The sequence below is a fragment of the Larus michahellis genome, chromosome 12 (assembly GCF_964199755.1).
Source record: "Larus michahellis chromosome 12, bLarMic1.1, whole genome shotgun sequence".
In the NCBI taxonomy this organism is placed as follows: domain Eukaryota; kingdom Metazoa; phylum Chordata; class Aves; order Charadriiformes; family Laridae; genus Larus; species Larus michahellis.
The window spans coordinates 5,098,967-5,113,629 of NC_133907.1; the positions used below are offsets into that span (position 1 = coordinate 5,098,967).

At 63.6% G+C, this 14,663-nt stretch overlaps 1 protein-coding gene across 6 annotated transcripts; it reads right to left on the reverse strand.

Annotated features, from left to right (window-relative positions):
* Window positions 1–514: 514 nt before the first annotated feature.
* SNPH (syntaphilin) lies at window positions 515–13,006 on the reverse strand. Of its 6 annotated transcripts, none has more exons than XM_074605050.1 (6): window positions 12,939–13,006; window positions 12,754–12,821; window positions 4,966–5,043; window positions 3,979–4,080; window positions 2,323–2,472; window positions 515–1,654 (listed from the first exon to the last, which is right to left on the reverse strand). In XM_074605050.1, the coding sequence occupies exons 3-6, from the start codon at window positions 5,007–5,009 to the stop codon at window positions 523–525; spliced, it is 1,428 nt and encodes a 475-aa protein (XP_074461151.1). In that variant the 5' UTR covers window positions 5,010–5,043; window positions 12,754–12,821; window positions 12,939–13,006; the 3' UTR covers window positions 515–522. The 6 variants fall into 6 exon arrangements, with proteins under 6 accessions (XP_074461151.1, XP_074461149.1, XP_074461150.1 ...); XM_074605048.1 differs by having other exon boundaries at window positions 3,979–4,179; XM_074605049.1 differs by lacking the exon at window positions 12,939–13,006 and adding an exon at window positions 12,030–12,107 and having other exon boundaries at window positions 3,979–4,179; window positions 12,754–12,802.
* Between the last annotated feature and the right edge of the window lie 1,657 nt (window positions 13,007–14,663).

A 14,663-nucleotide genomic window follows, 5' to 3' on the forward strand; every position in this document is an offset into this window, starting at 1 on the left:
CTGTCGCGGTGCAACCTGCACCTGGACCAAGACACGCACCCGGGGGGGGTCCCCGCTGTGGCCCCTTGACTCTCCCCGCCATCGCCCACCCGTGGGAGGGCTGGCCCTGGAGCAGGGCAAGGACAACCAAAAAGCAAGTGCAATGAAGGGAGAGCCCACACGGTGGGGTGCAGCAGCCCCCCCCCGCCTCCCACAACCACAGGCACCACGGGCAGGTGGAGTCCATCGGGTGGGGGGGTCGCAGTGTGATGCCCGGTGCCACGTCCCGCATCTTCTCTTCCAGCAACGATCCTGTCCCTCCTCCAGGACAAAGGAGCTGGGGCTGGGAGGGGGGGCAGCATGTCCCCACACACCCACAGACCCCCCTGTCTCCTTCCCACCCCCTGGGGCTGCATAACGAGCCGGAGCTGACGAAGGACCCCAGGAGAGTGGGGACATGCCGGGGCTTTACAATCAGCGGTCGGGTCCGTGGGGGCGAGGAGGGGGGGTGTCGGGTGTTGGGGGGGGGTGGGGGGGGTGGTTTCAGGGCTGGGTGCTGCCCCCGGGGCTGGCGACGGGGCGACAGCCCATCCTGCGGATGGAGTGGAGGGCCACGGTGCAGCAGCCCCGCAGCAGCGAGCTGATGTTGTAGATGGGCTGGCCCTGCCGGCGCTGCGAGCGGCACAGCCAGGCCACCGTGGGCACCGCCGGCACCACCACCGCCAGCAGATCCACAATGAAGTGGCGGCTCCAGTAGCTCTTGGAGGTGGCAGCCTCGCAGCCGGTCGCCTCCGTTGTCTCCTCCTCCGCCACGCAGGCGATGGTCACCGAGGGGCTGGCACTGGGGGGCTGTCGCACCGCCGGGTTGCAGGGGGCACCCCCCTCAGCACTGGCACCGGCCGTTGCGGCATCGGGCTCGGCCGCCAGCAGGTCCGTGGCCCCGGTGGGGTTAGAGGGCTCGGGGCCGGGCATCACGTCTTCCATTTCGGAGACCCAGGCGGAGGTGGGGCTGCCTAAGCTGCAAGCCTGGGACTTCATGACCTTCTCCAGGATGGTGTCCAGGTCGGGCTGGCAGGGCATGAAGTCCGTCTGGATGGCCCGCTCCTGCATGCAGCTGGCCTGCACCCCGGCCTCCACGCTGCCCCGCAGCCCCAGCAGCTTCTCGTAGGTGGAGCTGGGGGGCAGGCGGGTGACAGGTTCGCCCCCCACCTCCAGCGGGTCCGTGTGGCCGGGAGCCTCCTCCGCCCCCGCGAAGCCGCTGTCAGCCCCCTCGTCCAGCGAGATGGTCTGCGAGCCCCCCACGTTGCGGTCCCCGGCCCCCTGGTCGCTCAGCTTGGTGTAAGTGGAGCTGCGGGTGAGGGATCGGGCTGGGGACCCCCCCGCCGACTCGCCGGCCCCCTCCTCCTTCAGCGCCCCGTTCTGCGCCACCTCCATGCTGTGCAGCAGCGTCTCCAGCTTCTTGTTCTGGATGTTGATGTCCACGAAATACTTCTGGAGCCCCTTGTCCTTCTCCAGCAGGTTGTTCTTCACCGTGTCGATGACCTGCTTCAGCTGCTTGATCTCCTTGCGGGCCTCCTTCAGTGCCAGCTGGGCTTCCACGCGGTGGCACTCCTCCTCGATCCAGTCCTCCTGCATCCGCGACAGCTGCGTCTTCAGGTCCTCGATCTCAGCATCCCTGTGAGAGACGGGGAGGGCACCGCCATGGCGCTGAGGGGGCTGCGGGGACAGCCCTGTCCTCACATGCCCGGCACCGAGTTGGAGCCAGATCACCCAGTACCATTCATGGCTGGGACTCAGGGATGGATCCAGGGGTTCGGGGACCCTCGGGAGTGATGCTCAGGGACCCTCTGGAGGGATGCTCAGCCCTCTCCCGGAGGGGACACAGAGCCCAGGGCTCCCCAGGGCTGCGTGGGGACGGGCAGGTGCCCCGGGCGGGTGCGTGGCAGCTGGCACGCCGGCGAGGACGTGCCTAAGCCCGAGAGGAGCAGATGGGGATTAGCCACTCTCTGACGCTGAAATTCAGAAAAAGCGTGGCAGGGACTTAACCGAGGGCACAGGGAAGAGCACAGCCACCGCAGGTGGGACGCACGGGCTCCGCAGCCCCCAAATCCGCGGCTGGATGGGCAGCAATGCTAGATGCCCACGTGCCTGCAACGCCGCTGCAAAGCTGGGAACCGGGTGTCTGGGCACGAGCCCGAGGACAAGATGCAGTGCCGGGAACCGAAAGCCCCCAGAAGTCCCATACGGGAGTTGCTGCTGCGGGTGGCAGTTCCTGGTGCCGGGACCCTTCCCGGTGGCTCCCATGCCAGGGGGGGGGTCTGTGCCCGCGGCCCCCGTGCTCACCTATCCTGCAGCCGCTCCTGCGTGTCCTTCAGGCGAGCTTTCAGGTGCCTGATGCAGACCTCCTTCTGCTGCAGGGGGGTCAGGTATTGCTCCGGCGTCGGCGGCTTTATCCCATGGTTGTCGCTGCAGAGGTTGTACTTGGCCGAGCGCCTGCAGGGACACAGACGTCACCCACCTGCCGGTGCTGGTGCCGGCACGGGCTCAGCAGAGGGGCCCCAGGGGAGATGCCTCCTCTTGGGGCGCAGCCTCATAGTGCACCCCAAAGGAGCCCCGCGGGCAGGAGGGGCAGGGTGGGTGTCTCAGGGTGCTGTGCTGCTGGCAGGAGGGTGGGTGCAGCTCCCAGACCCGCTGGTGCTGCCCATGGCCGCTGAGCCCTCTGCAGAGCTGCAGGCTTCGCCGGAGCAGCGGGTGCAGGAGCGGAGGTGGGAGCAGGCAGGCACCGAGGTCTCTGCATGCCTAGAGAGAGCTTTACGGGGAATGAGAGATGCAGATGGGGAACCCGGGGTGGGATCAGCCCCGTCAGAGATGGAGCTGGAAGATGGGTAATGGGAAGGTTCAGGATGGAGAATGTCTGGAGCTGGCGGCTGTCTTGCCCATGGAGACCAAGCTGGGACGTCCGGCATCTGCTCCGGGATGGGACAGTGGCGTGGCACCACTGTGGCAGATGAGGGGATGTCTCCGGCTCAAAGCCCGGGGCAGAAGGGAGAGCAGGGGCTGGCCAGGGACGGGGCTGCATGTCAGGGCTGGGAAGCACCCGGAGAGCTGTGCGCAGCACGAGACGCTCCTGCATTGCAGCAGGGTGTCCCAAACCCCCTGCGCATCGCAGCAGGGTAGTGGGTAACCCTCTGTGCATGGCAGGGCAGCCCCAAACCCCTCTGCGTGGTGGCAGGCAGCCCAGCAGCCTTCGGCCAGAGACATTAAGCATCACGTTAGGAGCAGCCAGGTGGGACCGTGGCCTTGCAACACCCCGCGGCAGCGGGATGGCCACCTGCTCCCTGCTGTGGTGGGCTCCCTGCACAGGCTCTGGTCCCATGTCACCCTCGGGCCGTCATATCCTTCCAGATTTGATGCCACCTCTGGGAGCTGGAAGGCGGTTGGGGACAGGTGGGATGAGCTCAGCCCAGGGACAGCCCAAAATGCCGGCACAGGGCTGGGGCCGATGCCTGACCCACAGCTCAATGCCCGGGAGCTCCCCGCTGAGAAGCCAGGCTGCCACCCGCTGCCACCGGACCTCCGCAGGGCAGCAATGAGGGGATGGAAATGAAGCTCTCGTCCACTGTGCCCTTGGTCCCGCAGGACGCGGGGTGCCCTTCGGGGTGCAGGAGCGGAGGGAGGGAGACGTGCAGCGCGCAAGCCACAGCCACGGCAGGAGGGAGGGAAGGGGACAGGGTGCCAGGCTGGCAGGCGGGGGGACGGGGAGGGAGAAGACACGACAACAGCGGCGGAGAGGTTTGGCGGCAGATGGTGGGGGGGTCTTCGGGAGACACAGCAGCGTCTCCGCCGGCTCCGGCTTCCCCAGCCGCCAAGCGCACAGCCTCGCTCCACCGGCCCCTCTGCTCCTGTCCCCGCCGGGCACCGGCACCGGCAGCACGGGTGCTGCTCCCCCCTGCCCGGGGGCACCCAGCAGCCGCCCTGGGGCCATGGGTGATGGGTTACCTTGGGGTGGGGCTGCTGTCGCTGCCCTTGCAGGAGCCAGAATTGCTGCTGCTGCTCAGCGAGGAGGTGCCGTAGGTGTCCCTCCCGGGGGGCGAGGGGCGCCTGGAGGCAGGGAGAAGAGGCTGTGTCTCAGGCCGAGTGGCTGAGGGCGCTGAAGACTTAAAGAAGGAGGCAAAGCCACTCCGTCCATAAACCCCGCGACTGCCAACCACCACACCGAAGAACACACAAGACAAAAGGACAAAACAAACAGCAGGGATCAAAATGGCACGGACACGGCGACAGGCGCAAAGGCAGGGCTGGGGCAGGGGGGGCTGCCCACCCGCTCCCCTTCCCCAGCGTGGCATCCCCCGGACGCCGGCACGGCATCCCTGCACCCCGAGGACCAGGAGCCCCTTGGGAGCCCCCGGGGAGCATGGCCCCAGCAGAGCTCGAGTCACCCCGCTGCTGCCACCGGGTTGGCACCTACACGTGGGCAGATCTGCCTTTTCTCTCTGCCCGTGCTGCTGGTGGCAGCCAGTCCCTAAATAACGGCAGCCCAGGTCATGGAGACATGTGGAGGGGAATAAACGCTTTTTTTCCCCTCTTGCTCTTTACCACTGCAGCTCAGGGAGAGGTTTCTCAAGGGCTAACGCACCTCCCAGCTTCACCGCCCCAACCCAGGGGCCCTTGCACCGCTGCCGGGGCCCTCCACCACCACCTGCCTTTGCCCGGACGGACAGAGGGGTTGGTGCCGGCTGTGGCAGAGACGGACAGAGAGGGACGGAGGGTTGTGCAGCGCTCAGGGGGCTGCATGCACGGACGGGGAAGTGCTGTGCGGTGGGCAGCGACATGCAACCCCCCCCAAAGCCGGGCTGGGGGGTTGGTGCTGCAAAGTGGCAGCTCGTGGTGTAGGTGGGGAGCGTTCCCTGCCTGCTGCCAGCCGGGAGAAGTGCTGGGCAGGCGCCGGTGCCCGGTGCCAGGGGCCAGAGGCCAAAGCATATTCACCTTCGCGATCCGGTGGACGAGCGTCTGCTCCCCGGCAGAGACATTGCCGCGGTGCCACGGGTCCTGGGCGCGGGGGAACTGCGGGTTAAACGCAACAGAGAGAGGAGGTGAAGGCAAGGAAACGGCCCCGGTGAGATGGGACCCACGCAAAGTGCCGGCACAGGGATGAGCCCCTGCAGCAGGGCAGCAGTTTAACCCCCAGGGCCACCTGTACAGGGACAGATGTGGGCTGTGCTCCCTGCCTGACCCCATGGCCCAGGAATGCCGGGATGTTGCGGATGAACGCCCAGGGTCTTGCCCCGGCAGGGCATGCTGCAGGCACAGGGCAAGGGCTTTCTTCATTTATAAGGCAAACCAGAAGCACAGCAGGTACCTGCCCATGGTCTAAAGCCCCTTTCCCACCAGTCTCCGGGCATGGGACAAGGTTTCCCCTGCGTTACCCCAGGTCCCCATCCCTGCTGGGGAAGGGATGTCTGCCACAGGGACACAGGGTGCCTGCAGTGGTGGCATTACTCGGAGCAGAGATGGGACGAGGGCTCTGACACCCAGCCCTGGACCTCCTGCATTTCCACCCGGGCAGGCGGCTGTCCCCACAGCAGGCTGGGCGCCTGCTTGTCCTTAATTAAGTCAGAATCACCCGTTCACCAGTGAAATCGGGTAAGGAAGCACAGATCCCTGCATGATGCAGAAGCAGCAGCAGCTAATCCCTTGGGAAACGCAGTGCCTGTTTTCCTGTAAATAAATAGGCCAGATCCAGAGGCTTGTAGCAACCAACAGGAGCTGCTCGAGGAGGCAGCAGCTCGGGCAGGCACAGGGATGTGAACTGCTATGGAAAGCATCCACTCAGCACATCCACCCCGGCAAGCATCCCATGGCACCGCTGTGATGCCCCACTGCGCTCCCGGGGCCAAGGACAGCTGGGCCGGGGACACCGTGTGGGCTCCGCCGCGCTCCCCCCATCCCCAATCCCATTCACAATACTTGTATTTGTCCCAGATTTTGGCAGCTCCAGCCCAGAGCAACGCGAGTGATGGGTCTGGCCAGCTGATAATCGATGGGCGATTGGAAACGCTAAGTGCTGCTCGGCCCCAATCCAGGGGAGCGAGGAGCGAGAACAGAGGGGGAGGCAGGAGAGGAGGAGAGAGCGTGACCAGCCCATCCCAATGCAGCCTTTTCCATTTGCCACCCTATGGCTGTTTTTTCCAGGCTGCCTCCTGCCTAATGCTGAAAGCCCACAATGGCCAGCCCAAGTCTGTCCTCCGCCCAGGATGCGCCGCTCCCTGATCCCCAACCCAGGGCACCGCAGAGCGGAGAAGCTGGCGACATGCAGCTGCGGTGAGCCCCCAAGCCCCAGCAGGCATGGTGACCCATGCCAGGAGGGTGCCAGCACCCCTGGGACATGGTGACCAGGATTCAGGGGTCCTGCTGGGGATGGACACACTGGGGAGGACCTGGGCAGGGGGAGGCAGCGCTGGATAACTGGCGGATAACTGCTCCTGGCTTGACAGCGTGCGCGGCCGGGCGGCTGCGGGCTTTGCTAATGCAGCAGCAGCGTGAATCAGCATCCAGCGCCAGAGCCGAGCGCGGCCCCAGCACCAGTGGGAGCATCCTCCGGCAGCGCCATGCGGGGCTGCGGCACAGCCCAGGCTCCAGCCATGAGACCCCCCAGGGGTGGGCAGCGAGGACAGCCCATCCCTTGCTTTTCACCTCCCCGAGCAGCCCTCCGGCAGGGCTTCAGGGAGATTTGCGGCCACAGGGATTAACTCCTCGCCCTCTCGCAGCCCCAAGCCCCGTGCCCTGGCCCAACGCAGCCCAGCATCCCCGCTCTTCCCCGTTCACAGCCGATTTACCCGCACGCAAAGCTGCTCTGCTGGGGGGGGTCCCTCTGCTCTCCCCGCCAGCGCTGGGGGTTTAATGAAGCCACCAGGCGAGTGCCAGCACCGCAGATGGCATGCCTGCGCCCTGCACACAGGCTGGTACCGCGTCGGGCGCTCCTGCGAGCACCCCATGCTGCACCCTGGGTGCCTGCCCCAGCATCCGCAGTCAGGAAGGGCTCTGTGGGGAAGCTGGGATTCGGCCCTCATGCCTGGCGAGCTCAGTTCCTCCTCCTCCTCCTCCTTCCACTGCTGCAGACTCGCCTGGCGCCCACGCCAAGGCTCGACGCCTCTCGCGGCGCCGGCAGCTTTAGGGGGGTGAGAAACTCAAGAGCAGCCCCGTGGTGCTGCCGCAGGGAGCCCGGCCAAGGTCTGCCAGCGGGCACCGAAACCCCGCGGAGCCGGGGGAAGCACCATCCTGCTCCCTGCCCGGGTCCCCGTCTCACGAACACGAGGGGCTGCGCATCCCCTCCCGGCTGGGTACCAGCTCTGCCTCGCCAGCCTGCCCCAGGGCGGCTTGGGCAAGCCAGCTTGAATTTAATCGCTGGTAATAAATTGGCACCGTCTTTATTCCCACGGAATCAATGGGATGTTTCAGGCTCCCCAAGAGCCTCACCGTGCCCACGGGCTGGGCAGAGTTAGCACCAGAGCTGAAAACACACCTTTGCACATGGTCCATGGCTACTTCGCCTCTAAAGGTGGAGGGAAAGACTTAATTGCACTGAGAGTTACCACCACGGCAGGGAGCAGGACGAGCAGCTCTAGCGCCAAGGGAGCCTCGCCAGGAAAGCGAGAGGAAATCCAAGATTATCTTATCACATTCAAAATGCAAGGCAGGGGGAGGCAGTGAAGCCCCCTGCTTTAGCAGTGATGCGCAGAGGGGTCTGCTCCCCCCGAGGGGATGCCCCTGCCCCCCCGAGGGAGCCGCGCCAGCCCGGCCCCCCCCTCCCTGCAATGCCTGGCACTTCTGCCAGCTCCGGCTCGCTGCCGTGGCCCCTCATCGATTAGGCATTAGGAAAAACACACGGGAGAGGAAATGGCAAACATTCCAAGATGAATAACCATGTCCCCGAGCACACCGCACGCTCCCCAGCGAGGAAGACGACGGCAGCCGCAAGGGCCGGGAAACACAAGGAAGTAACCAAGAGCAGGTCACTAAAATCTAAAAACCATCTAAAAGATGGGGCTCGGGGCAGGACTCAGAGCAAAGCTGCCAGGGCAAGCGGAAAAGAAGAAATCCCATAAAAACATGGGGGTGGAAAGCAGCCCAAGGCCAGGGTGGAGGACAGGCAGGTTCGTTGCTCCATGTCAGAAGCATCGGAAGGCAGCTCCCGCTCAGCACGGGGGCAAAACCCCCAAAAATGAACATCGGGAGCCTCGGCAGCGGGAGAGGAACCCCGGGAGCCTGGAGGGCAGCGTGCCAGTGCCAGCCACGCCGGGTCTGCAAACCCCACGTCAGCTGGATGAGAGAAAGCCAGGTCTGAGACACCCAACTGAAAGCCAGTATGGGGAATGGATTTATTCCACCTTATTTTCATCTTCGCAGAATGAGGAACATGGGGAACGGCTTGCAGGACACAGAATGAATGCGGCGGCACCCCTTAGTTTGTGGGTTGATCCTTACAGAGCTGAGGAAAACAGCTCGTGCCCCAGGAGTGGGGATGTGTCTGTGGCACAGGCTCCGGAGAGACCCCGAGCAGCTCTGACCCGGCATCGGACACCGGCGCTGAGCCCAGTGACACCAACCGCAAATGCTGATCCCCGCAGCCAAAGAGTGCGTCTCCGCGCACACAGCCCCGGCTCCACAGCGCAGGCCAGGCTTGTAATCATACACCGGGGCAAGGTTAGGGCGATTCGGGGAGTGCCAGCTTGTCCCCGTGCTGAGGTTGGGGGACCAGCAGGACCCTGCTCAGTGCAGCACCTCTGCAGATGCTCCTGCTCCCCGGAGATGGCGGGGTCCAGGGTCTGGTGGTCCAACTTAACGTCGCGTCATGCTGCAAACCACCCATATTTGTTCCAGCATCTTGCGAATCACCCCCAAAATGCGGTTCGGGGGAAGGGCAGGACGAACGCTGCCCATTGCAAGGTCTAACGCTCTCTCCTGGAGCCACCGACAGCAAAACTTCCCAGGAATCTGCCGGCCCATAGCGGAACAGAAAGGCGCTCTTTCAAAAGCAACAGCACGAAATAGTGCTTACCCTCTGCAACAGAATTAGCCTGGGGAATTCATGCGAAATAACGGCAGTGATCCTTGATAAGGAAACAGCCGGAGTTCCAGCACGAAAAGCTGACACCCCACGCAGGGTGGGATGGAGCACGGCTGGGCACAGGAGCCTCTCGCTGCCGGGAATGGGAGAACCCCCTCGCCGGCAGGTTTTGCCGTAACCGCTGAGCGCTTTCTGTGGGTGCTGCACTCGGCAGCACCCAGCCCCGGGCAGGGCTCAGGCTGCCCCCCACGCTGGCACCGGTGTCCAGCACCGGCACCCCCAGGCACGGCACGTGCCCCATCCCCACCACGACAGGTCGCTCAGCCAGGTCCCTGCAAGCACCTTGGCATGTCCCCTGCAGCTGAGAGTCCCACATGCCACCACCATCCTGGGGTGGCTGACACCCCACGATGCTCCCGAGCTGCATCCCCTGGTGGGTCCCCAAGCGCCCGCCAGCCGCAGAGGGGATCCGGAGCACCGCTGCCCCCCAGATCACCCCACCATGGCAACGCAAAGCCAGATGGGTGGCAGAGCAGTGACAGAGAGCCAGCAGAGCACCTGGAAACTCAACCTGGCGCCCTAGAGAAGGACGTCCCCAAGAATTGTGGCTCAGCCATCACTTTGGGATTGCTGCCCCGCGGAGATGCCTCTGTGGCTTGAATGCAGCTGCTTCCCCACCCCACGCTGGATCCCCCGGCCGTGCCAGCGACAGACAGACAGGGCTGGGCAACCATCGCTCCTCCTAGGAGCTTCCTACATGGGACGGGGCCACGGGACACCCGGAAAGACCCTCACCATCAGCTCGGTGAAGCCTCAGCCTGTTCCTCCGGAGGTTTTGCCACCATGTGCTCTTTGCTGCTGAGGCGTCTCACTTCGCCCGACTTCTGCAGGGTTCGGTAGCAACCAGCTGCTGCGCTGGCCCGAGCTGCCCCACCAGCTCCTCCCGTCCCCGCGGGGAACGCTCCGAGGAGGTGCAAGAGCAGGCGGGCCCGTCTGGCAGCCCCAGCCCTCGGCACGCAGCCGCCCGGGGCCCAGCCGCCGCTGCGTTTCCACGGATTTCTCCCTCACCGCTCCTTTTGTCAGGGCTCCTGTCGCCCTGCCCGCTTGCCGGATTCCCTCGTTTCCCTTGACGCCATCCTGCCTTAAGAGCGTTTTGCGACGGTGGCACCAAGCCCAAGCGTCTCAGAGCAGCTTTAGCGATTCTGCAGAAACCTTGGGAGAAAAAGCCATGCCCGGCACACGCCGGCGGGCGCCTTCCCTGCGGGTCCCTCCCTGTGGGTCCCTCCCTGTATCTTCAGCCTTCCAGTACTAATGAAGATTAAAAGCAGAGAGCAACAGGGGGAGGGAAATCACAGCTTTGTTTTTTTCGGGGAAGAAAAAGGGCTCACGAGGAGGAGACCTCCCTGCCTTTCCAGCACGGGCTCTGCTTTTCCTTTGCACTCAAAAATAAGCAAAGCGCTGAAGGTGGCAAACAACCAGCAACCTGGTTTGGGACAGAGCGCTGCGTCCCCGCAATCAGCGGCGGCGCCAGGATCGGTTTGGTGCTTGAAGAGGGACTGGGAGGCATTGAGGGGTGGTGGGAAGGAGCAGGATCTGGCAGCCGGGGCCAAGGCTGGCAGAAGTCCGGCCAAGGAGAGGATCAGCATTGCGGGCACCATCCCAGCTGCCGGAGGCAAACACGGGCTGCCTGGTGCACAGCGGTGACCGTGTCTGTGCTCCTCCTTCTGCCATGGGGGATTTTTTGAGAGAGAGGGGCTACTTTGCTCCTGTTTGGGAGTTTCCAAGGGAGCCGCGATATCTCCAGGGGCTGGGAGACTCTTCTCCAGCAGAAACGGGCTCATCCCAAAGCAGGCAGAGCTTCACCTGGGTCCCACACAGAAGGAGATGCTCCAGGTCAGGCCAGAGCACAGGGCTCGGGGCAAAAGCAGCAACAAAACGCACAGGATGTTTATGCAACACCACCAGAAAAAAAAAATCAATTTTGCTAAGAGTTGTCGTATGGCGTAACGAAGCACAGGAGCATCTCCTTTTATTCTCTTATTTGTTATAAAATGCTGAGTCGACACCCAGAGATTACAGGAAAACAGAGAGCTTTTGAAAAGATGGGGTTATGCGGCTCATCACTTTTCCAGCTGACCTGGCCGCAGCGCCCAGTGGGGAGGTGGCAATTCCTGGCCCTCATTAGCTAAAAATCAGGTGCCTGACCAGAGGGACCAGGCTGGTCTCTTACTGGGGCCTCTGGAGGTAGAGAGCTCTGTGCCAAATGCTGTAGTAGCAGCCATTGCCATGAGAATAGGAGTAGGTTACCTGGGATGAATGCAGGGTATCTGGAAGGGATGCAGGATACCCGGGATGGATGTAGGATACCCAGGATGGATGCAGGGCCTACAGTCTTGCCCAGGGCTGGGAAGGTTGGCAGGTTGGGAATAGACATGAGGTTACACCCCACAGCCCATCCTGCGCCAGGGTTCTGCTGGGGAGCCCAGCTGAGGACGGCTAAGCAGAAGGGAGAGCCCACTCCTGCGGAATATGCAGGCAAAAAGATGGGAGAGAAATCCAGCTTCCAGTGCGAACAGCTACTCCTCCCCTCCGCACCCCCGCGCAGCATCAGTGCGGTGGAAGCAGGTCTCCCCTGAACCACCATCCGCCTTGAACCGGGGCCAGGAAAGACGGTGGTCACGGAGGATTCGCCCCGGGTTCCCGCACCTCTGGAATGGCCTACTTTAACAACACGCCCCGTCTCCCGTCTCAGCCTGCTGCAACGCTGCCGAGGCACTAGCACAGACATTACCCCCCTCCGGACCCCCCCCCAGCTCCCCTGGCCAGGGACCTCTGCAGCCCTGGAAACCAGGATTGGCACCTTCTTGCACAAAGTCAGGGCACCACGCGCCCATCGCCCAGGGAGGGTGGGGACGCCAGTAATTTTATAAGCACCGCAAACGCGCAGCGGCGGGTTCCTGTGTGACAACCAGGCGGCACTGACCTTGCGGGGAGGAGAGAAAAGGAGCACCCGGCTCATCAGTCAGCTCCTGTATTTGCCGTATCCCTTCGGAGATGGAGCCTTAAGCCATTAAATAATAAAAATCTCAATTGCACAGCAGCTCCTGCAGTCCCCCATGGTGCCTTTGGATGCTGTACGAGCAGACGTGGGTCTGGTGCATGGAGGGAGGATGTGGGTCTGGTGCATGTGATGTGGGTCTGGTGCGTGCAGGGAGGGTCTGGTGCATGCAGCGAGTGCACTGCAGGTCTGGTGAGAATGATGCATGTCCGATGCATGCCCTGTGGGTGCAGTGCATGCAATATGGGTCCGGTGCTTGTGAAGCAGGTCTGCTGTGGGTCCAGGTGTGTGTAACGTGGGTCTGACAGACAAGGTGTGGGTCTGGTGAGCGTGACATGGGCCCGGCGCATGCCGTGGGGGTCTGGTGCATGCAATGCAGGTCCAGCGCCTGCGCTGCGGGGCCGGCGGGTGCGATGCGGGTCCGGTGCGTGCATTGCGGGTGTGCTGCGGGCCCGACGCGTGACCTGCCCCAAGCACCCTCTTGCCCGCGGACAACCCCCCCCCCCCCCGCCATCGCCCCCCAGTGCGGAGCGGCGCTGCCAGCCCCGTGTTGCGGGCCCCCCCCACCCCGAGTCTGCAGCCAGAAAGGGATGAGTCACGGCGGCCGCCGGGCCCCGCCGCCCCCCGCCCCGCACCGCGCCCCGCTCACCTGCGCGGGGCCCCGCCGATGTCCGGGGCGGGGGGAGGGCCGGGGGAGGGGGGGCCGGAATCAGCGACCTGGCGGGGAAGGGAGAGAGCGGGCGGTGAGCGGCCGCTGCGCGGGGCGCGGTGAGGGACCATCCGCCCCCCCCCACCCCGCAACACACCCCCCACCCCCCCCGCGCCCTCCATCACCTGCGCCGGCTTCCATGGGTGCGGCGGGGCGGCCGGGGAGCGCGGGATGGAGGGATGGAGGGAGGGAGGGATGGAGGCAGGGACGGGGATGGAGGGAGGGAGGGAGGGAGGGATGAGCTTCGCAGCTGCGTAATTTGCCTCCCTCCCCTGCGCTCTTAAAGCGACGGCGGCGCCGGTCCCCCCCCCACCTCACACCCCCCGCCGGGTTTTCCCCCGTTTCTATGGCAACTCCTCTCCGCCGGGGCGCAGCGCCTCACAAAATAACAAAAAAAAAAAAAAAAAAAGAAAAGCCGGTTTTTGAGGTCCTTCCCCGGCGGCGGAGCCCCCGCGGGCAGGGTGCTCCCGGCGCCCCGGGGCCGGCAGGTCGCGCTCGGCTCCTCTCCCCGCGTAACCCCGGCGGAGGAGGAGGAGGATGGGGGGGAGCGGGAGCACCCCCGTGCTGCAGCCACCCGGCCCTTGGAGTTCCCCCCGCCCCAGCATCGTAATTTTCATCTAACTAGTCCAATTCCAAGGACGTCTGTACACCTAATTAATGACGCACTTCCATCAGCACCTGCCCTGCTCCTTTGGTGGGCAATGGATGGATTTTGGTGGATGCCAGTCATCGCCGGCACAGCACGGCTCATCTCTCAACCACGGTCTGGATAGTTATGGTTCTCCCTACACGTTTCCTACTGTAGCGATTGAGCTTAATCTTTCCACGTTATTTAATGAACAAACGTCTAGGGCAAGGCTGCTCGGCCCTTACTGGGAGCCACCAAGCGGCTGGTTGTGGCCCACGTGGCAAGCAGAGGGGCTTCGGCTCCAGCTCTGCTCTGGCAACGACGGCCGAGGCCGGCTGCAGAGACTGGGAGAATGGTGAGACGCACATACAGATATACCTGCATTACATACGTACACCTAACATCCTACGTGTGTGCATCCACATTTGGAGTTATGGAGGGAAACCCTTCACCCCACGGCAATATCGGCCCAGACCCTGCTCCCAGTTTGGATCTAGATCCCAGTCCAACAGCTGGTTGGGATTAAAACCCCATCTGATGCCACGCACCGGGACACGGTGCTCACCAACGCAGGGCCCTTCCCCGGCCCTCGCTGGCTCCCTTTGCAACTCCCCCGTCATTTCGGAGTTCTGACAAACCTGTTCTGTAAATCCGCACGACTCTTTCCTCCAGGACTATTTCCTGCAAGATTTGTGCCTCATTTATTCCGACACACAGACTGTTTTCAGTGTATATCTATCCCGCCTCTCATTTATTCCTGCCTGCCGCCTGCTCGCCTCCAGCTTCCTTTTGTTTCCCTCTTTCCTGGTGAATCCAATGCACAGCGTCTCTCCTTGAAAGGCAAATTAATGAGTTATCGCGTCTGCTGCCACTGGAGCTGCTCCTACCATGTGGCAGTGGCAGATGTGGTGCAGGCAGGAGCTCTGGTGCAGGATGCAGAGTCATTTCGGATTGCTTTTCGGGGAGAAAAATGGTTTCTCCTTCTCTCCTGAGCCTGCTCAGTTTCCTTGGAAGCCCTGGTCCACAGAGCAGGTGGCTCATCGGGAGACGTACGGTGCTGGCGGGGATTGGGTCTGCCGCAGGGAATGGGGGAGAGGTTCTCACTCCTCCTGTCATGGGCTCACTCCCAGGACACTGAGCGTGAGATTTGGAGAATCAAACCCTTTCCTCACCCCGGGTCGGCATTGACTCCTGAACAAAACTGCCCGGCCTCTAACAGCAA